Raw genomic sequence first — 26104 nt, forward strand, 5'->3', positions numbered from 1 at the left:
GTAAACAAATGGTTTTGGTAGTCAGTTGTGGACATTTTATATGTCAGCTTACATGTGCTAAGGCTATAATTGTCTATTCCAACTCTAGAGAAAGATGTAAATCTTACCAAGATTGAAGGAGGTCATTGCTAGCAAAATGTTTTGTTACTGTTCTTAATGCAACCTGTTTCATGCCATTACCTTCCTGAAAAGAATATTGATTAATGACATTAAAGGGTATTGAATTGCATTTAAAATTTTGAATTGCTTAACATCCATATTTGCTTTTTAGTTGGGTAAAGCCCATTGTTCCTTTTCTATGGAAGTTGTGATTTGATACAGTTGGTTTCTTCCTAAAGACTGTTGGCACATGTGCAGGATATAACAGGATGATGAAAAGGAGAAATACTCATATCTGTAGAAGAAAATTTTCTAGAGGTTTTTCGTTTTTTGGGGTTTTTTTTTTTTTTTTTTGGTTTTTTTTTTTTTTTTTTTTTTTTGTACAAAATGCTATAATCTCTGATTTAGAGAGTCCTAAACTGCTGCTGCTTAGAAACCAGAAAAGTGTACTGGAAAATATTGTATGTTTGTGTGTCTGACATCTGAAACTGGTCAGAATTGGAAATAATCCAAAAAACATATGCAATGTAAGTGTTGGGTTTCAAAAGTACTGTACTCTTTTACTGGCACCAAGTGAATAGCTGGAGGGAAACTAATGTAACACCCTAAAACCTTTTCACACCCTGAGCAGTGAGGTTGCTGAAATGCCTTTTAACCAGCAGGATAATCCTTGTAAATGATGTGCATTTGGTCATTGGGAAAAATCTTTTCTCTCATACTGAAAATAAAGGTCTTCTGATAGTTTTGCCCATACATTAAGAATGACGAAAGGCCAATCTTGTGCATTTTCCCATCTCCTTGTTAAGCGTCACGCAGGGGATTTGTGCTGCACACCAGTGGTGTTACAAATAAATCAAAGTGTACTTTTCCAAAGCACAAAACTGCCTCCTGAAGGAGTATGTGGAATGTGAATGGCCTTCATCTGAAGCTTCATCCTTACTGTGGTGTGCGTGCTTTGTCACCGTGTTGTCACATAGGCACTGGTGCCATCCTGCCTGCAGTGGGGGAGGTCCAGTGTCCTCTCAGCTCCTTCCCTCTGCTGCTGCTGATCCTGCTGCTTTTCTGCTTCATTACCCTGATGTGGGCATTGTTGATGCCTTTTCACTCTGTCCCTCAGTCTGATTCAAAGGCTACTTTAGTGTATCTAAAGGAAAAGGTCTTTCACCTCCTTCTCTCTCAAAATGTAGTCTACTTAGCAAATACTCCATAGTGTGATTATGGAACCATGTTCAGCTGTACTGTTAGAAAGATTTAAATGGAATCCAGACTGAAATTTTAGTCCAGTTTGGTGAAAAAATGTTAAATGGAATAACAGGTTTTTCGTGATAGCAGCTTGCTAAATTACAGGTTGTTGAATATTGTAAAGAAGAGCAAATATTTCCATCTCTTCCATCCTGTTAATTATGCAGAATCAGTGTCTCTTCTAAAATATCCTTACGTATAAATTCTTATTTTTGCATTTCACAGTCATTCATTTGTATATATTTCATAATCTGAATTAACAAAGTGAGAGGATGATGTTAATTGCAACCCTTTCCTTCAATACTGTATAGTGGATTGCTAATTAATTTTCAAATTAAGTGATATCTAATACACTAAATCATTATTTAGGCATAAAAATGGTTTTACATTTCAGCTGTGTTAAGACCAGTGGAGATACAATTTGTGATGAATGTGGGAATGGATTGTCATGGCAATGGTAACCCAGCTAGTGCTTTGCCTCTCTTGGGCAGATGGACTTACCTGCTGTTTTCCAGCATCTTTTCTCTTGTACCCTCAATCTTCCTTATCTGTACTTTTTGTTTGCTGTTTGTATTTCCCACACCCTGTGTATGCTGTTACTACTGTGTTAAATTAAATGGTTGGCCATAGCTAAGTTTCCCAAATGCAGTGCTTTACTGAGCAGCAAGCTAGGAAACGCCTTTGGTAGGAAGCAATGTCTCATTGTCAGGTGTCATCTGGAGAGACCTGCACCCCCTTCTTCCTCTCAGCAGTGGGGAGGCATTATCTGGTTACAGGTTTTATCTGTAGCATTTATTACAACTTCACTTTGTGCTCATTAAAGCTCATCCACGTATTTTACTGGGTACAATCTCTTGCTGTCCCCAGTTCCTTGTTCAGTGATACACAATCAAGCAGTAACCTTCTTTCTCCCTTACCTTCGGGAAAAGCTTCTTCTTTTCCAACAAGGCTGGCATGGGTGGAGAGAGCTGATGCTGGTCCTAACCTAGGTTGTACTTGGTGTGTTCATTAGATACTACAAAGAGAATGTCTATAATGTAAGATTTGCAGAGTAAATGCCTTTGCTAAATAGTGTGTATGTAATTTTTGTGTTTAAAACAAAAGGCTAGGGCTGAGAACTCCTTTCAGCAAGATGGTAATGGGAGTAAACTTCCTATGTGGTTTTTTTTGAGCTTGCGCAGTGCTGGCATTGAGCCTGAGGAGATGGGATTCTTTGTTGGTTCACTGCTGGTAAGTTCCAAAAGTTATACTCTTTTCAGATGGAAGTTGACTGCCAGTAGGATTTGAATGTGTGGTTTCTTGCAGGGTGTCCCTCCTGTGCACAAGTGATCTTTTTGAAATTATGTGTTTTGGGCCTTGTTAGCAAGGATTTGGGTTATACCCTGTAATATGATAGTCAGTCAAACTCAAATTACAGTTTTAATAAGCTTTGCAAATTATTGTAGAGAAAAGTGACATTTCTTTTCAAGTAAATAAACCCCTAAGCCAAACAAGAAAATCCTCCTCCATAAATGGGTAAGAGACAGCAGTTTTCTGTGCACAATTCATTGTATTGTGGCTAATTTTTTTTTTTTAACTTGAAACTTAATGTAGATCCGCTGGGAAGCAGAGAAACTGCTCTCTGTTGTGTAGTTAGGCTGTATTGTAATATTTTTTGTTTTAAACCAAGCTTGTAGTCAGTCAGAAAAGGAGATAATCTAAAATATGGATATGAAGCATAAAAATTGCTGTCATTTAAAAAATGTGGAAGTATGAGTGAGCATTACATTCTTGAGCAAATTGAGTTAGTGGTGGCACTAGTGTTACTGAGGTGTTTCCTTAGTTCATACTTGTTTAAAGAATGAATCTCCTTCTGCTTTGTAGAATTTGGTTCCTATTGTAATTATTTGCCCTATCAGTGATGCTTAGAAAAGAAATTAGAACTTCTCTACTAATGATTTATTTTCCCTCAAATATTGAATATATAACTGAGTTTCTGGCAATTGAAATTAGAAGAGTTAAGGGTTTCTTTTGCATCAAATATTAGCTGACTTGAACAGCACTATATGTAAATTTTGTTAATTGTTATAAGGTATTAGCACCTGCTTTTCTTGGAGGGGAGTTGAAGTGACATCGGATTAGCTCAGATAAAGTCCGGGGTATGCGATATTCTAGAATGTCTGTTTGTCTCTTTATTTTGGAAGAAAAAGCCCTGCTGTCAGGCGCGGCTTTGCCCGCGGTCCCTGTGTGTTTGATGGAGGCTGTTTGTGGCGCTGAGAGGCGTCTGCAGTGCCCGGGAGTTGCCAGGACCTCATTAAGCGCAGCTTGGAGCAGAGCCAGGCATTCAGGGCAGGGGAGCCTCAGCGCTTTCTCTCCCGGCGAAGAGAGGCAGTTCAGAAAGGGAGGGGAAGAAAGAAAAGACTGCTTCACCCATCAACTGCTGTGTTTTATTGTGCTGAAGGGGTTAGCTGAGTTCTTGGAAATAAACTCCAGGCCATAACTTTTGCTGGCTCTTGTAAAAGTTGAATGTGGCCCCTCCTGTCCCTGGCCCTTTTCCTTGTGTCTTCTTAGTGAGACACAATAGCTGTAACAAGACATTCAAAGGTTTTCCCCTGCTCTTGGGACTGCTCTTGTTCTATACTTGAAATCAAATGAGAAATAATGTGTTAAAGACATAAACATCGCCACCTTAGAACAATACAATCTCCTTTTCACATGTCCCATTCTTTGTAATCTGTAAGTTATTTTAAAAAATATATTCAAATCTATTTTCGTAAACTGTAAATTATTAAAATAATACTTTCTATGAGGCATAAAACTATTTTTTTTGCTAATACTAGAAGTATATTCTCTGTATCAGTGATGGTGAAAACTTCAGGTAATTTGTAACTTTTCTGAAATACTCAGTAACTGAGGGAACTGTTGTACGAGATTAAGAAAGAGCACATTCTGAGAAGTTCTGCCTGACGGAAGGATTTTCAACTCTGATGCCAAGTTTTTCCTTCTGTATTGAACCTATGATTTTGATGTGGATAAGATTTAAGACTTTCTAAAAAGCACAGTAGTTCTGAGCAGCACCAATATAAAAAGCTTTTCATTTAAGTGCTCCCCTGCTGAATGTTTTGAACAACTAAGATGAAAAACTGTGCCCTGAGATGTCTGTGCAAAGACAATCCAGAATAATTTAGTAAAGCTGAGCCATTGTAATGTGGATTGCTTTTAACAGTGGATTGGATGTGTGTTACATGGATGTGTCTGAATCTCTCTTCTGTCTTTCTCTTTTACCCAGAAGTGCCCAAAAAGATTGCAGGGGGAGCAGGGGGAAGCATGAAAATGAGTTACAACCTGCTGCCAGCCAGGGATGTCAGCTGTGAGAGGGACTGTTTGCTTGTGTTAGCTGACTTGTTTTGCAAATTTGAAAAAACATCTTTTTTTCCAGACTTTTTTTTAGAAATTACAGTCCCCTCATCAGTTTAATAGTTTACTTAGGAAGATGATGGCATTCTTAGCACAGCTGGGAAAACCTCCTCTACCTGAAGAAATAAATGGTGGCTTTTGTTGGTGGTTTAGCTTACACTTAGCTGGCAAAGCTTATACAGTGCTGTTTTCTGTTTTGAGAACAGAACCTGATAATGAGTCAGAATATTCATAAAACTAACACATGGCCCCTCAGACTCCCCAGGACTTGTGATTTCAGCAAAACCCCTTTTTGGAGATGCGGTAGACAGACTGTCATGCAATTTACTGTTTGGGACCTGTGTGTATAATTTTGTAGACTAGGGAGTATGTCTTGAAGGTATTTGTTACTGTTTTTCAGACATTGGACTTCATTAAGCTTAAGGAAGTGCTATTGAATGAGATAAATGTAGTAAAGGAGACTGTATGCTGGTGAAACACTGCTGTTTGTACAGCTGCAGGTCAGTTAATAGAGACATAAAGAAGCAGGCCAGGATGGGGATCTGAATAGTCCTGTATTGTCTGAAAACTTAGCAGGCTTGATTATGAGGGAGGGAAGCAGCCTGTCCCATACGGTGGTGTTAATCATTTTCTGGGAGCAGGGCAGAGCAAGGGGCAGTGCTGCTGAGTGGCTACAGTTAGCTTTAAACCAACGTTTGTTTTACAGTGCAGATAAGTTGTATGAAATAAAATGTACTTCTTTCTTTGCTTTTTCACAGGGATTTGGAATTACTGTATGGATTGTAGAAACTGGTGTTAAGTCAGTGTAGAGGTTGTCTTTTGCTAGTAAATCTTACATGTGTAGAGAGGCGTGATCACTGAGTTGATACACAAGTATTGACATATAGTTGGTACTTGAGCCTCAAGGGAGTTGATTTACAGTTTCTCGTAAAATACTGATTTAATATTTAGGGGGTGTAGCATGAGAGAGAGGAGGACCTACCAGTGGCTCTTACTTTCTGTAGACTTCTTTTTCAAGAAATGGTAGTTCTGCAAGTATTTAAAACAACACTGTCAAAAGCTAAAAAATATTGCAAATATTGCTGACCAAGCAGAAAACTCAGATTTCCCCCTCCAGTTGGAAAAGATAAGTTGAACATTTACTGTGTTAATAGTAGGCAGCTATTGATAATAGTATGTAGGAAAAGTGTAACTGACCACTGCAGCTTATTTGTTTATTAATGCTAGAATGGGTGAAGAACAAAATAGAAGCATTTATTGTTAACTTTCCCCCCCTAAGCTTCACAATGACATATTTTGAGACAGATGTGAAAGACAGATCTATTTGCAAATTTAGAAGTTGTAGCTTCCCTTGACACAGTCTAAGTAATGCTGGACGTTCTCAGAGCCATATTTTGAGACATGGGAGCTCTACAGCCATAGATCCTGCATGCCATCTTAGTGCTTAAAAGTAGCTGAGACAGTTAGAAGGAAGTACTTTCATTGAAGTTTTACCTTTTTTCCTCCACAAAATGTGCACAAGTGAGAGATGATCTCCTTGAACTTGTTTAGCTCACCAAAAAAAAAAAAAAAAAAAGTTTTAAAGATTCTGAATAATTATGAGCAAAACAATTTCTAGTTAAAGTTAAGCAGACAAGTATATGTGGTGTTTTTCTGTGCCTTGATAGTGTGCCAGAAACGTCTAATCAAATTTGCATGTCTGGGTTTGCATTTAGTATCTAAAGCTCCATGTATGTAATTTAGAAAACATTTTTTTGGTTAGATGGTTTAAGAATTCAGAGAACCATTTAAGAAATGTTTTTAGTTGTTATTGCTGTTGATGGTGGCTTCTCATCTTTGCTTGCAGGTTAGATATTGATAGTACTTGAACTTTTTCTCAGACCTGAACTCTATACATAAGATATACTTCAGAAATTGTAGACATTCCCTCATTTATTATTTAAAAATGAAAAGTTATTATTGAAGAAAAATAATTTTAAGTTACTACTTACACATTTGTCAAATGACAGTGGTAACTTAAACCTTTTTATTGTACTTTCCCCACAGTGGCTGTCAGATTGCTCACTGCAATAGATGGATTTTGTAGGGACTCCAGTTAATTGGCAGCTGAGGTTATTTTGAGTGTTATGCCCAGGGCTCTAGAAGGGAAGTATAGATACGTGCTCTGGCTACTATTTTTCAAATATGGCCTGCACAAAATTAATTTCATGACCCGTATATTTCTTTCCATTATTTATTCTCCTTTCAGAACGGGAATTCATACTGTCCCTATTTTCCTGCTCTTGAATTCTTTGAGAGGTGTGCCAAGGAAGCACAAATATTTGATGTCTGCTAAGAAATGTTTTTTCTTCCACTCATAAGAACCAAGCCATCTGTCAGCTATAGCAGAAACATACAATAAGAACTATGGGCAGTATTCCTTGGTGTGTTTATTTTCATTTACGTGAACTGGAAGACAAAGGGCTGAATCTCCAGGGCATAACGATGTTACCAGTACATGACCATATTGCCATTTGAGAATGGTGGCCTGCAAGCTCCCTGTCAGTGCTGGCATCTGTGCCTGCCGTTAGCTGTGGTGAATTAATCGTCTTTCCCGGCACCACATTCCTGCCCAGGGCCTTCATTTGGCACAAAAGGTGCAACAAATGTCACAAGTTCACCTTGCAATTGAGGAGCTACTTCCAAAAAATGGATTGGACCAGAGCCTGGCAAATATCTTGATAATTATTTTTCAGACTAGGAGCCAAACCAGAGAATCTATCAGAATTTTCATTAATTCCACGTGGTTTTGGCAATGGGAATACAGTGGAGAACGAATGCATTCTGATGGTGTTCTAATTTTTACTTGAATATTATAATGGCAGTTATAGTTTGTACTGGCACCTGAAAGGATCTTTTGGTTTTTCTTGCTTCCATAATGCTGAATTTTTATGTGGAACGATGGAACCAATGTACAAAATACACAATTGTCTGTTACTCACCCCTGGAGGCTGCATAAAAAAGATAAGCCAATGGTGCCTTTATCCAGTTTTCTGTCTTTTCCTAGAGGTAAAACAACCCTGGATCTGCTTACAGTCTCCATAGTACTTTTAAAAAAATTACTATTGCTGTTAGTTTTTTCTAAGATTTTGATTCAAGGATACACAGCCTTTTCTGCAAATTGCATCCAGGTAGTTAGGCAGAATTGGTTTTCAGCAGATGTAATGAAATGTTACAAAATACCCTGGATGCAGCATGGTGAGTCAAAGAGCTTGGGCTACCAGAGAAATCTGTAAATGTAGAATTCTGGCTCTGCTGAAATATGTGGCAAAACTGCCTCTGACTTTAATGAGGTCAACCCTTGGGTTGTAAAGGGACTCAAATAAATACCTTGCATAACTCTTTTCTTGTTCTAGTGACATTTCCTGCAGGCATTTGGGTGCAGATACTGATTCCTTTATTTCTTTTCAGAACTGTGAAAGTAGGTGAATTTACCCATGTCTATGTGGTCTTTGCAAGGGCAACTTCTGCAGCAGATGTCCCTGCTAGTCTTTGGAGGCTTTGTAGGAAAGAGAGGCTCCTTAGAAAAGCAAGATAGACATGGCATTTTGTTCCATCTGGAATCTGAGTGTCTTGCATCAAGGAAGTTTCAAGAGCTGCAGTTGCTATAGTGATGCTTGCAGTGATGTTTTTCAATACTTTTCTTTGAACACATATAAAAAGTAAAGCTTAAGAAAATAAAAATTGTCAGTCTCAGATTCATTTAGCTTTAAATGGTGTCTGGAGTGGAATCTTTTAAATCAATTTATGCATGTCAAGAAAACTGTATGAAATTAAAAGAATGTCTGCTCTGTTCATCCTACTGCCAAGTGTAAGTTTTGGGTTTTAATAGACAAAACTCTTGATTCGTTTAAGATGCTGCTTGTGCCAGTGTAGGATTAATGTTAGTGTGTGCTTCAGCAGAAGGTGATGGGGGTGTGTGTGTAGATCCCATAGGATTCAGTTGTTTGTGATGCTTTAAAAACGGACACTGCTGTGAGGAGCGTATGGCTGAGCTTAGGTTAAATCACAGCAAGACACTGCATGTGGCTCTCCTCCCATTTCCTCCCTGGTCCATTGCAGCTGGTCTTGGTTGGGAAGCTGTTTGCTCTGCTGAGAAGGAGCAGAGAGACCTCTGCAGTGTTTCTCAGCTTCCGCCCTGACATCGTATTTGCCTCCAACACTGCCATTTGGCACCTGACTGGAACTTAACTTCAGTACAATTTAAGTAATGTGTAAATGGTTACATGTGTATGCTAAAAAGGGTATGGAAGTGAGAAATGTGGATTAGATGTGATGATGGGAAAAGTTTTGGCCAAATTGGGAGTGCTGTGTTTGCCAGAGGTCCTCTGAGAGCTGCTGTGCTGGGATTAAGTAGGAGGCACTTTTAAGTAATCTTTCCCTCGGCTGTAAAATCTCTTGTGCCTCCTTTTCTTTCCATTGGAGTGGTTCTGGCGCCATTCGCCTCTACCCAGCATGCTCTCTTTGAACTCTGGAGAAATGAGTATCCACGAGGTCTTTACTTTTCTGTCACATTTGGTTGGAAATTGCAAGTGAACAATGTTTTATGAGTTTTATGATGGGCAGGAAAGGAGGGCAGAGTCTGTAAAAAACAACTTCTCTTGTCTTAGCATCTGGTGTCTTTAGGTTATGGAGCAGACATAGGGTTAAGAAAGGGAATCCTTTTTGTGTGGGTAGAAACAAACCAGTGTGGGAAATCTCCTCTGCTGTCATTCTTACTGCAGTGCTGTGCCTATCCACTGGTGGATGCATATCAGCATGAGCTCCTGCGGGTCAGTTTGTGGGTTTGGCTGGCAGGCTCACCTGGGGTCCCCAAGAGAACCTTCCACAGTAGGTACTTGTGCCAGTCAATTTACCAGGGCCCACAGGGGTCTCTGGAATGTCCTCACCTTCCCTCCCTCAGATTCTGGAGTTACATATGTTATTCCATAAAAGGAGAGAACAAATTGCTTCTCCTGAATAGAATAGAAGAATTTTGTGGTAACAGGCAACATGATAGTAACCAGGATGGATTTTATCTTTCTTATTTTAATGGTTTTGATATTTATTTGGATGAAAGCCTGAATTGGATCCTGTCTCAGTTTATTAATAATCAGAATAAAGACACAGTGAAATGACTCAGGGCAAAAAATACTGAAGTGTGGAGGCCAGGTCACAGGCTGTAGAATGCCAAAGACAGTCACAATGGAGCCATGTGTCGTGTCAGCTTAATGCATCTGTTAGTGTAGGGGTTTTGCTGCTGATACTTTTTTAATGGCTTAAAAATGAGGAACTGATTTCTTCATTGTGGACTTACATTGTAGTAGGAATTAATATCTGCAGAAGCTTGGATAAAATTAGGTGAGAGTGATGGTGACTTGGCAGCTGCCCACAGGAATTGTGCTGTATGTATAGAGTGACCTAGAAAAGGTGTAGTGGTGCTTAAGAGAGAAACTGGCAGCTGCTATCAAATGCATCAGGGGAGGAGCAGGCATGGAAATGATAAGCAGATTGAAAAAAAATCAGTAGGGACTGAATGTGGTGAGACTTTGAAAGGTCAGGTATAACGAGGTTAAGGGGAGGAATAGCAAGAGAGAGAACCTTACTGCTTCAGGAGTGCAGCAGGGAGGTGGAAAGGTGTATAAAAATGACTTCTGTGGTGGTGTAAAACCTACCTGCAACTTTAAATGTCTTGGGACAGATTCTGCACTCACTTTCAGAGTTTCATTAGGTCTTAAAGTCCAAATACTACTGTTATGATGATATGAGTATTTTATGAGTAAGCTACTCAGCGTGTTCAGAGATTGCTGAAATTCGTTGTACATATCTTGCCTGTGTTTTCATTAACAAGTTGGTATTTTTGCAAAGCTTGAGAATTGTCATGTCCTGTTAACATTTTCCCATAGTGTTGAAAATACCCTGAAACCTGACTTCCATGTACAGAAAAAAACCAATTATTTTTGTTTAGAACTTTATTGACATTTGTCCTTTGCTTCCTCTTTTGGCTTTATATTGAACCACAGCAACTTCAGCTAAAAGGAACGGTGTCTTTCTGCTTATTAGGTAGAGAAAACTCAAATTTAATTGAATTAATTCCTCTTTTTTTGATCCATGGCATGCTCCTTTTCCTCTGTAACTGGTGGTCACTGGTTTATTGTCAGATGGTAACAGTTGCACATTTCCTTTGCTGGACTTTCTTGATTTTCATTTGCTATTACTCTACAAAGATGACCTGGCCTGGATTTTTGTGTTCGTGTTTTGTGTTCTGCTCAACTCTTCACAGATAAGAGACTTATGTGCCAACATTTTCATTATTTTACTCTCAGTTCAGTGTTGATACCTGTGTCATACATCCTTATGGTCCAGGGCTCCCAGAGACCACTTGCAGCATACTAATTAGAGGCAGGGGGAAAGTATTAATGAAGCTGAGCATGAGCTCCTCTTACATTTCCTCTGAGATCCAACTGATTCTGTTGTTGGATCTTCTTCATTTTAATTTCTGTTAGTGTTTTCTGGTCCCTGAATAATACAGTGTCTGGGTAACATTAAACCCCACATCAGTCAAATATTTCCTGTTTTCTCATCTTCATTGTCCTCAATGACATGCAACTGTGATTTAGAAAAAAAGATGTAATGGAAAATACAGCTTTTAAAAAGAAAGAAGGCAAAGGTAGTGTGGATGAACTTCTGTTTAGACCTTCTTAGACATCTTTACTTGGATGAAAGGGTAGGGAAGTGGATTTCAAGAGATTTTAGGTAAGAGTGGAAAAAGCTTGCAAACCTGAGAGGTTTACCTTTCAGTATTATGGGATAGAGACAGCAAGCAAGATCTGGAGAGTAACCATGTTGTAAACAAAGAAGCTGAGGATAAAACTATGGTAAGCTGCTTTTCTTTAACTACTCTGCCTTGTTCAGACAGAGCATTTAAAAACTGTGAATGGCTGATGTTTTATCTCATCTCCGACACAGGATGTTCAAAGACCTTTAAATCCCCAGAAGGTGAGGGAGAAAAGACAAACTAGAGAAGAAGCAAGTAGGAAAGAATAATCTATTTAATCTAAAAGATTTCTGGAAAGCTGTGCTTTGAATAACTGGTGCATATTTATACTTCTGTAGTTCCCTCTAGGCAGTCTGTCCTCTTTTGACTGGCTGTGAAATTCTGACTTTGACTTCCTCTTCTGAGATATAGAAGCCATATCAATAGCTAAATACTGTGATCAAGATGATCCTGTTTTTCTCCCTGTACAGGAATCTTAAGATTTAATATTTAATTTCAAATTACATAGACTAAAACCACTGTTAGTGAAAGTAAACCATATGCAGCAAAAAGAATGCCATGTCCATACTTCTGATAGAGTACAGCTCTACTCTGAAAACATACTTTTTTTACCAGCTACCTGAGGGATGAAGTAAGTTGGTTACTAGTGTCAGCAGAAAACTAAAGACACTTCCTTTTTTTTTTTTTTTTTTAAGCAATGCTGTAAACACATCAGTATATTTTTAAATATGCTGAGTTCTGCTGCTTTCTTGTTTGGTCGTAGCTCAGTCTCACTAAGAACAATAATTTTTTCTCACAGCCTTAGGGAGGGAAAAGTATTTGGACATAACAAACTATTAGAGGACTGTTTAATAGCAAGGACTTTTTTTTATTGAGGGCCCTTGGAAGTTTCTATTTCACAATTTTTTCTACATGTGAACTGAAAAGATACTTGAAAATGTTTTGGAGATAAGCCTGTAACTTCCAAATTGTTCAGTTTTTTCTCTTTCCATGATTTTATTCTAGCATGTATAAGGTAATAAGGTCTCATGATAAGATGAATTTTGGCATTGGTTTAGTTTTTAGTGAGACTGAGGGAGAAGGCTGAAAAGTCAAACCTTCACTGCATGGCATCCTTAGCTCTGAATGGAAGTGTTTAGTAAGCCTCCAGTTCTTCATTTTGCCAGGTGTTACTGTAAATGTAGTTTATAACAAAATTTTCAAAAACCTCGTGCAATTCCTATTCCATATGTTCCCTTTTTATGTATCATAAATAAAATAACGAGTTATTATCACATTATCCTTCTGTACCCTTCTCTCTGGCAACAGTGGAGTATTCCTGAAAGCGCTTTCCAAGTAAGCTAGCTGTCTACAGTCTATGATAATCAACTGTAATGGCACATAGGCAGCTGGTTTGCTAATCCTTTGATTGCAGTATTAGTTTGTCTCAGAGGTTCTGAAAACCTGTCTGATCCTGTAAATGTGTTTAGTGAATATTTTAGAATAAATTATATCTTGCCTTAAGACTTTGAAACACATATTCAGGTTGTGAGTTGTGTATTTTCAGGGTTTTTCCCTTTTGTGATACCCATGTTTATGTTTAAAGGGGAAAAAAAAAGACATGTCTGTCATAAAACTGCTTAGCAAAATATTGAACTTAAATTCATTTAACACTGGAAGGATTTGTATTTTAATCACCAGAAATGATCCTTATCTGGCTTATCACCCTGTCAAGTAATTCAGGCTCGGATCAGGATCTCTTATTTACAGGGAGATTGCAAGTAAGTTTTCCTTTATACAAATCTGTTAAAAAGAATAGAAAACCTACTTTGTAGGTACATATTGATTACTTAAAATATGCAGTAATCTGTACAATCATGTATTTTTTATAAAAAAACATAAATAATGCATGTGCAAACATGAGTATCTTTTTATGTTGCACTTTAATTTTTGTAAATTGGAGCCAGTTTGCTAGGAAATAAGTACATAAGTTAATAAACCTGATCTGAATTTATTTCAAGCTGCTATTTAAATGTTTGTTGCAAGTTATATTGCTTTCTAATATTTCCAGTTCAAATGAAAGAAAAAATTATCAGTTCATAGAATCATAGGATTGTTAATGTTGGAAAAGGTCTCTAAGATTAACAAGTCTAACCATTAACCCAGCACCTCTGTGTTCACCACTAAACTATGTCCCCAGTCATAAGTGAAAATGTTCTCAGTAGAGGCTAACAAGTGTTTGATAACAGTTTTGTTTCAAAAGACACCAAATCAACTAAATATCAAATAAGTAATATTTTTTCAATGTCCCTGTAAAAAATGTATATAACAGGTTGTGGTGTTGAAAGTCTGAAAAAATGAAAACTGAGGAAACCACCTCTTTACTGGTAAATTCTGCCATTGTAAAGCCTTCATGCTGTTGCGGTTTTTTGGTTGTCATAATGAGATTTGGGATTGTTCCTTCCTTACTAGTCCCAAATGCCAAGATGCTGTTTGTGCTTATTTCCTCGCTTTTAAGTAGGTCTGAATCAGAAAAAGTTGAAACTCTCCTGGACTGAAATGCTGTGTCTGTGGTAGAGAGCTGCAGTGTGTGTGTGGGAGCCCCTGCAGTCTGGCTCTGTGCTCGCCCCTGCAGCAGTTGCTTGGTGGATTAGGCTGGCTTGGGACCTGAAGAACTTGATTTTTTTTGCTCACACTTCTGCTGTGTTTTGAGAGATGTTTTAACCTGTGCTACCTGAGGTACGTGTGCAGGGTGAGGAGTTCAGATGGTCTTTTGAGCATAGCTCTAGCCATCATCCTCAGGTGTGTAATGCAAAACCTTAAGCAAGTTGATCACAGTCCTTTCCTTGAGTGTCTATTTTGGGAGTGCCCTTTTCCATGTTTCCTGTCATTAGCATCAACGGAGATAATGAAAAACAATCTTCTTCTGTTTAAGTTTTTTTTTTGTTTCCTTGTCCCCAGAAGTTTGTTTCCTTGGTGTGATGTGTTGTGCTTCAGTATGTGAAAGGCAGTCCTTGAAACAAGTGTGTTCAGTAACCTGGGCTTGTCTGCATGTACCAACCATGCTCTTTTTATCTGCATAAGTTTAGAAATCAGAAGTTAATGAAGAGCTTGTCTTGACTAGACACTGATTTTTTTTTTTTCTGACTATACAAAGTCTGCAAAAGTTTGCCTATATCACTTTCTTAGCCAGTGAAGTTGGTTTTGATACAACAAGGATTTAAATGGAAAAGAATAAATGCATAAATAAAAGTATGAGTTGATTTTAAATAGTGCAGTACTGTGCCCATAAATTTCTAACAATTTAAGCACTGTAACATCAAGAAGAACATGAACAGTGACCTCTGTTCAATGAACTGATAACCTTGAAGTCTAACAGAAACAAAAGTCAATATTTTCTGGTTTTGACCAGTTCAACAAACACCATAAATACCTTTAGCTGACAATTCTTTCCATTCCTGCTCTCTGTTAAGGAACACAAAGTAGGAGTGTTTGAAGTGAGTCCCAAGTTCCTGTAGCAGCCCACAATGTCTCACAGGTCCCTGGTAGTCTGTCCTGTGCATGAGCTGCCTTCCCCCTTGCGCTGGCTGCGTTACGGTGCCTGCAGAGCTTCTGTGTTGACCGTGCTCTTGACTCAAGATAACAGTGGTTTGTGGGGTATTCTGTGGCATACTAATAAATGTCTTGAAGAAAAAGACTTGAGATGTTTTTGAACTTAAACATGTATTCTCTGAGGAAATCTGGAAAGGTGAGATGCTTCAAACCCTTGTGAAGCATGTCTGGGTAGAAGGTAGTTTCTGCCTTTTGCTACTCTTGTCATTTTCTTCAGGGTTTAAGATTTCAAAGCCAAACAGATTATGCTTCTGTCTGAGGGCAAAATATGATTGTGATTCTGGAGCTTAATTTCCTTGTAGCTTCAGGTCCAAGAATGTTTGCCAGTTTTTGTATGTTTCAGCATATTCACAGTAGTATATTCACAGTGTCCTGAAAATGTTTATAGGAAAAATTTTTGTAATATGCTGTAAGAAACAGGCTGTATGGGTTCTGTCTTTTCCCAGATTTAAGGTACTGAAGAGTTCTCCAGAAAGTGTTTCAGTAATATCTGCAGTAGAAATGGCATCCCTGCTAGGTAGAAAAGTGAGTGCACTACATGTGTTGGGGGATTACCAAGTAGCAGATCTTTTTTAGAGGGAATGTAAAGCAGACTCTGAAATAAGCAATTTTGCTTGGGAAGTCTGAGTTTGGGGGATAAATATCACATCATTAGTTTGCTTTACTGTTGCTTTTGCTGCAGAGTTTCCTGTGTTATTCCATGCAAATACTTTACTTTGACAGCCCAGATAAACAAAAGCCAGACGCTCATACCCAGAAAAAAATCCTGAACTCCAGTCTAGGGCAAAGATAAAGAATTCAGGCTTTTTCAGTTCCATGAATAGACACTGGCCACTGGAAAAGATTATGTGTGACTAAGGCTATGGTGATTTCTATTCTGACATAATTGCTAAACAGTAACATGAATTTATTTTTTCTTTGAATGGAGACAGAGTCATTTAGGAAGTGAAAAATATATAAAAAATAATCGGGAAAATGCTAGACTTGTTTAAATCCTGTAATTTAGTCACTCTTTCAGATTAAATGTAGACTGAGATTTTTCAGGGAGACCTTGAGAGGATGTCTAAAATCCTGTTGAGTCAGTGAAAGCCAGCTACTCCCTTTCCTGTGCCTTTCCAGAAATTTGGGTTTAAATGAACTTTAGTGCATGTTGGACTAATTCTTGAATAAAGTGGAAGGTATACTTAAAGCTGGCTTGCAAAATACTTCTTGTTGAAATTTTTTTTGCTCTACATTTTGAGTCTGTGACTAGATTCTCTCTGAGGTGATTCAGCTGTGTGTAAAGACCTGAATTCCTGTTTGCTCATGGAGTAAAATAAGCAAAAATAATTTCATCTTGAGAGAAGAAGACAGTGCAAACCAGTCAGTGTGATTTGCAGCCACAAGGATGGTTTTTGCCATGTGAATCGTCACAGAAAATCATCATCTTCAACTTTATTAATTTCATGGAAGCTCTAAGATTTTTTTAAAAATAAGTATTTGGAGTTGAGGATAATTTTTTTTTATGCTTTGTCCTCCACTAATGTGTTTAGATTAGTAGAATAGATTCTCCCTTAAGTGAGTGTTCAACATATTCTGTGATTTGACACTTTTATGGTGTTTAATGGTTTATTAATGTTTTATGCTAATTTGCTTCTAGTTTCAAGTATTTGAGCTTAACAGCTTTTTCAGAAGACTTTTTGAATGTGCTTGGACCCTTGTCTTTCCATATAGAACAACTGACTGGATTTTGCTTTAATACAAAAGGAAAAGTTTTTGGAAATGACTCAAAGTTGAAGTCTGATGACAAAGATGAATATTTTAAAGCTTAATGAAGTGAATGTTAAAATGCCATGACATTTTACTGTTTTTACACGAAGAAACCTGCTCCAGTCTCTTGCTTTAAAGCCTTCAACTATTTCTGAAGTGCCAAGTTGTGATAAAATGTCAGTCCTGTGTAATCACTGAACTAAGATACTGTTACATTTTTTTTAACATACCAGAGGGGTTTTTTCAGAGGTAGCTGGTGATATATTTAGGAATTTCATATTGGTCAGATTGATAACCTTTTTCCACTACCCTTTTGTTACGTGCCTTTTCTTTTAATTCTGTCTTGTTAAAAATCAGTGGGACTTCAGCAGAGGGGGGGGAAAGATGGAAGGAAGAAACCTGCTGAACTAGACAGACTTACACACTTAGGACATTTGTTTTTATTGTATACTGGCTGAACACAGCTAAACAACAATGTTAAGGAAAAGATGAATCACTGTGAGAGGTAGATTCTTTTTCTTATTTAGTTGTATACATTGTGGAGGAGATACTGTAAGGTGGAGGAAGCTCTGATTAGTGGCCCGTGTAGTCAGAGGTCAACTTATTATGGCTGTAGTGGAGACTTTAGGACACTTGGGTTTAATTCTGCAGTTTCTCCTTCTCTGACCCTGGCTGAGTCAATATCCTCATTACAGATTCGGCTCGAATCTCTTCTCATATTAGCTGAAAAATGCTCATCCTCTTGATGTAAAGCAGTATTAATTGTTCAAATTCATTTGACATTCTTGAATTTTAACCCAAAACACAGGAGTTGCTGGCTTTCTTGCCACCATGTCTTGTTCTCTTACTAGATAGATAAAACTTTGCATCTGTGATAATGTCTGGTTCTCATGAAGTTTGCACAGCAAGGTGGTCTGGTGATCCTCAGAAACATTTAGAAAGTTGTAGAAATAAGGCAGTGACATGGTTTATTGGCAGTAAACTCAGGTATTTTTTCATAAAATCTGGCAGTGTTTGGGAACTACATAATTTGTCAGCTGCTAGCAATAAATCTCTGCCATCCTGATTCTTTGCTGCGTGGCTTCTCTTGCATAAGCTGGGTTCTTCTAAGGCGACTTCCTCTGAGAGTAAATTGGGTAAAAGGAGAACAAGGCCTTCAGTACAGAATTTGAGTTGACAATTTACTTTTTGGCCTCTCCATCCATGGCTATTTACATTAGTTCCAATTAGTGAAATTGCTGGTATGGTGGATGCATCTGGTCAGAGGTATACAATACTAATGTAAGGCTGCAAGGGGGGTATGTGTTGGTAGTCAGGAGCCAGTGAGGTTGTGCCAGGAGGGTCAGCTGGTCTCAGAGGAAGCCATGGACTATGTACCAAAGTGGTCTGAGACAGCAGTGCCTGAGTGGAAAGCAAAGTTTGAACCTTTTGCACAGCATGACTCAATATAGTTGCCACATGATCTGGCTCTGTTGCGCTTATTTAGTGCTCGCAGACCACTGGTTCTTCAGAATGAAGCTGAAACACCAAGATACACAAGGACTGTTAAAGAAAACTTAACAGGAAAAGGCTCCACTGGTGTCTCCATTGCTGCTGGCAGCCTTGATCAGCCCACAACACTGTGTTAGAAAGTGAGCAAGGAAAGAAAACAGATTTCAAATTTACTTGCTTGCTTGAAGGCTAGATTGATGAAAAGGAAAGACCATGTATATCCATGTACAGAAAAAAGACACTTGAATTTTCTAGTCTGTTTTGAGGGCAAAGGACCTTGTAAGTAAACATAAGTTATTTTGTCATCTGCATGTGCAGTCAATCACTTTGAAATGGGTATCAGTACAAGCATTCATTTTCGTTTTGGCACTAGTTCTCAATCAAAGCCTGGCTCTGTGTAATTGCCAGCATTTGAAACTGTGATGTTAGTCAGCAAAAGCAGACAAAACCAAAATAATTTTCATCAACGAAGGCTAGGGACATGCAATATACTGTGAACAGATTATTCCAGATTTTAACACCAAGTATAAACTGTAAAGGGTTTCTTGTCAAAATATATTTTACAGTATATCTTGAGGTACATAATATGTCCTGTAAAATAGTTAATGATTATGGTGGTTTTTATTTCCCCTCTTTTTCTTAGGAGGAGAGGAAAATATGTAAATTTACCACAGATGTAAATTTCTGAAGCATTTTTCTTTACTTTCCTGCCTCCTTCTTAGAAGTCCTGCTGTACTCTCCTGTGCAAATTTCCATTATTTCGTCTTAATGTCTTTAAAATACTAGTCCAGTGGTTGTGTAAAGCAAAAGGCTGTGCAGCCTGCCTCACCAAACATTCCCAGGCTTTGTGTTGCACTGTGCTACTCCTGACCTCCTGCTCAAAGTCTCCAGGCCATTTCAGGTTAGTTTAGACCTTCATGTCCTCATGCCTAATCCTTAGGCACACCATTTATTTGTTTTTCTAACCAGTCAGTGCAGAGCCCTGCTGTTCAGTTGGTCAAACATGCTACAAAACAGAATGCTGGAAGTACAAATATGTGGAAGATTACCAGTAGTTTAGCTTTTTGTCCTCCCACTCTAAGTTGATATTGAGGATGGTCTGTCTGGAGAAGCACAACTTCCTTCAAAAGACATCTGCTTATGATATATTTTAATATAAGTGGATACACATTTAGAAATATTTGTAATTAAAGCCTCTGAGGAGAAAAAGATTTAAAAAAGCAACAGAGTGTTTGCTAAGTGATGATTTCTTCAAGATTCTATTTTTCTGTACATCACACGAAAATTCAGCTATCAGTATTTGAAAAGATATACTCAGAGGAGCTTCCTGGTGTATACCGTCCTTATAATAGCATGTCTTCATAATGCAAGCTATCTCATAACCCTGTCTCAAGGGCAATGATGTTTCCCCCTATTGTGTAAATAAAAGGGCTCCAAAGAAAGCTGACAGCACCAAAATAAAACAGGTTTTGTGTCTATGGCTGTTCTGATGAAAATCTTACTAATTGAAAGGACAAGTTACAGAAAAAAACGTCGATCTTTGAAAACAAATCTGTTGCAGCCTACTGAGATTTCCAGTTGAATGTGTGGTGGTCTGTATTTAAAGAAATTCTATGACAGGCAAACATGCTCAGAAACCTTTTTCTTTTTTTGCCTTTTTTTAAAGTCATCACCTTTATGGACTGAAAGGCAGTTGGTGTAATTACAAACAAGGTACCCCTGTGTGTGGTCTGTGATACCAGCAGGTCTGTTCTTGTAGATTGTGTGCAGGTTTGTCTTCAGACTGTTCTCACATTCTTCTCTTTGTCACTGTTGAGTCACAAAATGTTTTGCCTGGCGTTAATCATAAAGTGGCAAGTGTTTTATTTATCTTTAATCCCAATGATTAGACCATGGAGTAGCATTCGAGTGACATTTGAGTCTTTTGTTTTGTTCCTTTCCCCCTCGCTTTGCACTTGATGTGAGTTCTGTGTACTGCATTGAGTAGATGCAAGGTCAGGAAGCATCAGTTAAGTACTAATGGAAGTGACTTCCGATGCTATTAGTGAAAATATGACTCATGTTCTAAGGATTTGCAGTTATTTGCTGTAACTTTTGGTATTTCTCTTTCATTGTTTTCAGTAGTTGTTTTCCTAGAACACGCAGTGATCGTGAAAGAATTACAATATTAAAAACAACAGGGACGTGTTCATTTGTTTAAACTCCTCCTAGTATGGATGAATTGTGTGTTAGGCGCATAGAGCATTTCTGTCCGAGTAGATGCACTTGGAATTTTCTTGTGGTCTTTGCTGTTCAAAAATATCTTTAGTGGGAGAAAAAGACAAATACTCAGATAGTAAACATCTCAGGGTGTTTTTATAGTGAACAGACAGAATTCACTTATCAGTGTGAATCAGTTCTCTGTTTCTGAGCAGCTGGAAATAACAGCATGATTACAGGGGGGAAATACTGAAAAAATCTATATAGCATTTTTTCTGTGATAATGTTCAGGTTTGTTTGTGGTTTTTGGTTTTTGGTGTTTTTTTTTTTTTTTTTTTTTTTTTTGTTTTTTTTTTTTTTTGTTGACAGTAGAACTGACTAATTCTAAGATGGTAAATCACATAAAAACCTGAGCTATATGCCAGAAGGAAATTCCTGAAGCCCTGGTCCTCTTTTTCAGGGCTGTATAGTGGTATGGGGGTGAACTCTACGCCTCCAGACCACTGCGACAGTAAGCGTGAGCCACAGGATGGACTTGGAAAACAATGGGTGATTTCCAGTACCTTTGTGATTCCAAGAAAATAATTTATTGTAGTCTGTTTACCCATTCTTGGAAAATGACAATATTCACAGTCTGATTCAAGTAAAGTCTGTTACATGTGCATGTGGTGATCAGACTCACCAGTAGTGGCAGCCAAGCAGGAAAGCTGAGAACATTTACTGTTTCTTAGATGACTGCTTGGAGCACCCATATTCTATGTGAATGCCACTCATGTTTGTTTCTGAAACTGTATATAAACGTGTATTTTTGTATACATAGAGGTGTAAAATGGGCTGGAGAGCAGCAAAATTCATTTTGAGCTTTGTTTTTTTTTTCTGGTTTATGATAGGGAATTGAAGAGCTTGCTGTGCTCTTGTTGCTTTTGCCTTGGTAGAGCTTCTGGGAATGGTGCCTTCCCTTCTTGTCTTTGTTAGAAATCTCTGCAGGATGAGAGAACAGGAGCTTGAGTTCATTTTATTATTTCTATTGAATTATTTTGACATAGTTTGTCTGGTATGCAAATACAAGAGGAATGGAAAATCGACATTTCATTATAAATCTTTCATAATTTGTTGTTTAAATTTTATTTTTTGTCCTCTTCAGTGTCATCCTATCCGTTGCTTCTACAGTTTCTCCAGTGGCAAATTTTTCAGTGGTGTGTGATATGTAGGCATTCAGTTGCCATTTATTTATTTCAAAATCTCTCATGAAATTTCATTAAAGGGTTAATTAGAAAATATCGGAATGTATAATGAGTTCAATGTGATGAACAAACAGAGTTTACTATCAAATTACCTTATAAAGGTAAATTCGGGGTTTTAAAGGATGACTTCAGCCATGCAGCAGAATATCCTGTGAAACCTATGCTGCCACTTTGCTGCTAGGTCTTGGTTGTGGTTGTGTGCTGGGACATTTCATGTCTGGGCAGATACACTGCCATAGCTTGATCTGTAAATGGCTTCTGCATTTTGCTGATTTGAGGATACCCTGCTGGTGCACCTTGGGTCTGTGAAATCTGTAAGGAAAAGGGCACTATAGAGTGAACTGCTCATGGCTCCCTAATATCTGGTGAGCACATGTCTGCAGGGACCTTCATGTTTCTGACAGGTAGCAGATGAACTGGATGTATCAAATAGAGTGGTTCAGGAGCCTCAGTCTTCATAGGATAAGTTACTTACTTTAATTGCTCATGTTGTTTAATGAAGATCTTAACATTAAGGTATTTCCTTGGGTCTATTTGGATCTGTTTGAACTGAAGACAAGCAAGAGAATCCAGTAGTTCTAGTCTTACCCTACCATCTTGCCTGCCTTGGAGACAAAAGAGAGTAAGTAGCCCAGCTGAGAAATAATTTTTGTGTTGTGTTTGCTGCACATTGGAGACATGCAAGAATTGCAGAATGGTTGAAGTTGAGAGGAACCTCTGAAGGTCATCTGGTCCAACTCTACTGAGGCAGGGTCACCTAAAGCCAGCTGCCTGGGACCCTGTCTAGACAGTTTTCAAGTATCTCCAAGCATGGAGAAGCAGCTTTGGAATTGTTTCTAGCTAAGCTGCTACAGAGTGTGTTAGTGGCTGCCCTAAGCATTGCAGGTGCACAGCTCCCAAGGGACAGGGAGATGTGTTTCAGCTCTGAATGCACCCTGCACACCTACTGGCTTCCATGTTGACTGAAAACTGACAAACAACGTCATCCATGTGGAACATGTGGAAATCCAAATGAGCAACAGTATTTTACCTTGAAGAGTAAGATTTCTGTTGAAATATGGCAGCTTTTAAAGAGGCACTCCAGCACTCTTGTGTGGTTTTTGTCGTAGTATTTTGTAGTACTTCTTTTGGGCAAGGTTTAAGGCATACAAGCATACTCACCTAGGCTAGAGGCTGCTTTCAGGACCTGACCTAGAAGTATTCCAGCACTAAAAGTTTTTAAATCTCATTAGTTTCCACTGCCTGGAAGAAAGAAATCCCAGGGCAGGAATGTACTGAAATCACAAGCAGTAACTGAAGCAGCTCATCTATTCTGTTGTTCTGCAAGATGGTTTCTGCCCTACCCAATTTTCTTCGGCATTACAACTTCAACAATGAACACACAGATGCCATAGAGAAAAATAAAGTAGCTTTTGTTCCATGTCCCCTGTTCTCCAGATGTTCCATGCCATCAGGGAAGGGGCAGGGGTCAGCAGAGTATTGCAGTGGGTACTGCTCCCACAGGGGCCGTGCTTCTCCGAGTTATAATCGAAGCAGGAATGTGCAGTGATCAGCATGAAAACTCTAGTTGTTGGATGAGTAACCTTTATTTTTTTTGTTGGAAAAGTTTCCCACTGAGATCATCTGACATTAAATTGTGTCAAGTTAACTTATATTTTTATTACTTTGCAAGAAAATGGATAGACACTCAGGTTGCTAGCTCTGTGTTGTATTTTCTCATGCTTGCCCCATCCTCTCCTCTGCAGGTATTCTTATAGGGCAGTGCAGCCTTTTTAAATCAGAAAAGCCTTTGGTAGTTACTTTTATTTTCTGTAGTACATGTATGGTTGGACAGCATCTAGCATGATTCTTAACAACTTGTCTTTGAGTATCTTCTCATATTCTTACCTTTCAACCTTGATCTTAGGAGTTCTATAGAAAGATTAAGAGACCTGAAAAATAAGCAATTAAAGCTGTCTCAGTCAGTGGTGCACAGACACGATGCATGTCATTATTTTTTGTCTGAGTCTAGGGCAAACTCAAAAGGTTTTGGTTGGTTTTGGTCTTTTTTCTCCTTCTATTAGTTCATGGGTTCAAAGATTTTGTTTTTTAACATATTGAGGTATTATTAACGTGGACTTTTCTGGAATTACTTTTCTTTTTAAATAAGGAAACCAGATTTGTGTGGCTGTTTCAGAAATTCTGTTCTTTAAAATCAATTTTTCACAAAGGCAAGTTATGAAAGGCCTTATCTTGCAGCAATTTGAGCATTTTGTAAACAACCAGATCTTGGATGGCCTTAGCCCCACTCAGCTATCATATGCAAGAGGTTTTAAAACCTTCCTCCTGTCCCTCAGAGCAGATGTGTCCAATTTCACAAGCCTGTATACTTTTGTCCCATTGTGTCTTGAAAATTATAATTCTGTGATAGTTTTTTTTTCTTCTCTGACTTTTCGAAAAGTGAGTCAGGTCCAGTTCCCTTATGGCAGTGGGGTCCTGTCCTTTCATACGTTGTTTCTTGGCTGGTGCCGTGTCATGGAGCAGAGAATGCAGGACAGATGCTTCACGCCTGGCATACTCAGCTGTTCTGAGAATAAAACTACAGCGTGCAACTGGCAAGTTCTGTTGGAGGCAGCATGTGCTGGCTGTTCATGTGTGACCTTTTTGTACTCAGTAATTTGACTAACTCTGCTCAGAGAGATTTAAAAAGAAATTGGATATGAAATTTAGGCGACTGACTTTCTGACCAGAGTTCAGAGAGGTGGGTGAGCAGCATGGACTGCCAGCCAGGTTCTTGGAGTGTGGGGAGCTGCAAGTGATTGAATTACACTGGCTTAAGAAGTCTCTGTCTCCTCAGCTGAGAGTTTTGCTCCCACTGAGCTGACACACAGCTCAACTGATCACACACATTCTACCAGACCAGTAGGAAAATCAGCTAAGTTGTGCTATTTTAATTACTGCTGCCACACAATAAACTGGGAAACACTGACAGCATTCGCTGGCCTGAATAGTGCAGCAATCTATAGTTGTCTGAGCATAAAAGAATTACAAATTTTGACTCTTAATGAATAGTAACAGCCTTAAAAGAGAGACACATGTATCCAAGTCTCTTGGTTTTTCGTACCCAATAACCCCAGCTAGTGACACAGTGAAGCAGTGTTCTTGCACTAAGTCTGCCTTGCTGAAACATGGCTTCTTTGGGACCAGTGCTGAAGAATGATCAAAGAAATAAACCATCTGTGAGAAGATATTTTATACAGTACCTTTAATAATTTACAATTACATATGCTATAATTTTACTTTAAGTTCAAAATCTGTTTTACCCAAAAGACCAATCTACTTCATCTTGTATCTTTTTGCTGCCAATGCTTTGATGGGAGTTAAAGAACTGGATGAAATCTAGTTGTTGAAAAATCTACTACGGATTCTTTCTGTGATTGGATGTTTGCTGAGCTGTACTTCTGAATAGTATCTAAGTGCCTTGTAGTTACACATCAAGTTACAGCTTTTTTTGAATGTATCTTTTCAGAAGACCTTAATCATCTCTTTATTAAAGTTAGTGTTTTATGCATAGAATCACTGACAAAAATTATTTTTCTTTCTTTGGCTAAAGCTACACAGAGTGAAGAGCGGCTGTGTGCGTTTAAAGACCCATATCAGCAGGACCATGGAATCAGTGAGAGCCGAATCTCCCAGGAGAATGGCACAATTTTGTGCATGAAAGGTAGTACCTGCTATGGACTTTGGGAAAAAACACGAGAAGGAGACATACATCTTGTAAAACAAGGTATGTAACAGTTCCGTTTTAGTGCAGTAGTTTTGTTACTTATTTCACTTCTTTGTGATCTAGCCAGCTCATACAAAGCTGCACAGCTGCAAAACTACACTTCTTGCACATTGTCAAAATGCATAATTTTATACTTCCCATTTAACTTTTTAAAATGTGAACAGAAGGTTTGTTTGAAATGAATGACTTCTAAAAGAGACCAAAGACATCAATGTACAGTTGAAAGAAGCATTCAAATTTCTTGTTACATAGGATGTCCAGAGGAAGATGTCTTTCTTGAATTTCATATGTACTGATGTATCTTAATGAGTGTGTTATTAAGTAAAAAGTGTATATTCAGATTGATTGGATGACAAAGGAAATTTCAGCTGTAGTTCACATGTCAGTACTGTAATTCAGTGCTCTTCTGTGGAGAGAATGAAGGTGGGAGGTGTGGAGGGCCTTGCAGTTTCTGGAGATGTGTTTTGATTATGATTCTCAGGGATTCTGCTCTTTTTTACTTGGATGCAAGTCAATGTAGTATAAGGCTGA

At 38.3% G+C, this 26104-nt stretch overlaps 1 protein-coding gene across 1 annotated transcript in view; it reads left to right on the plus strand.

Moving 5' to 3' along the window:
- BMPR2 (bone morphogenetic protein receptor type 2) overlaps positions 1-26104 on the plus strand; it is a 105318-nt gene that overhangs the window by 25776 nt on the left and 53438 nt on the right. The window contains exon 2 of the mRNA XM_053982060.1: positions 25400-25573. Coding sequence (XP_053838035.1) covers positions 25400-25573 — 174 coding nt within the window. The remainder of the gene's footprint in view (positions 1-25399; positions 25574-26104) is intronic.

This window comes from Vidua macroura, chromosome 7 (assembly GCF_024509145.1).
Source record: "Vidua macroura isolate BioBank_ID:100142 chromosome 7, ASM2450914v1, whole genome shotgun sequence".
Lineage (NCBI taxonomy): Eukaryota > Metazoa > Chordata > Aves > Passeriformes > Viduidae > Vidua > Vidua macroura.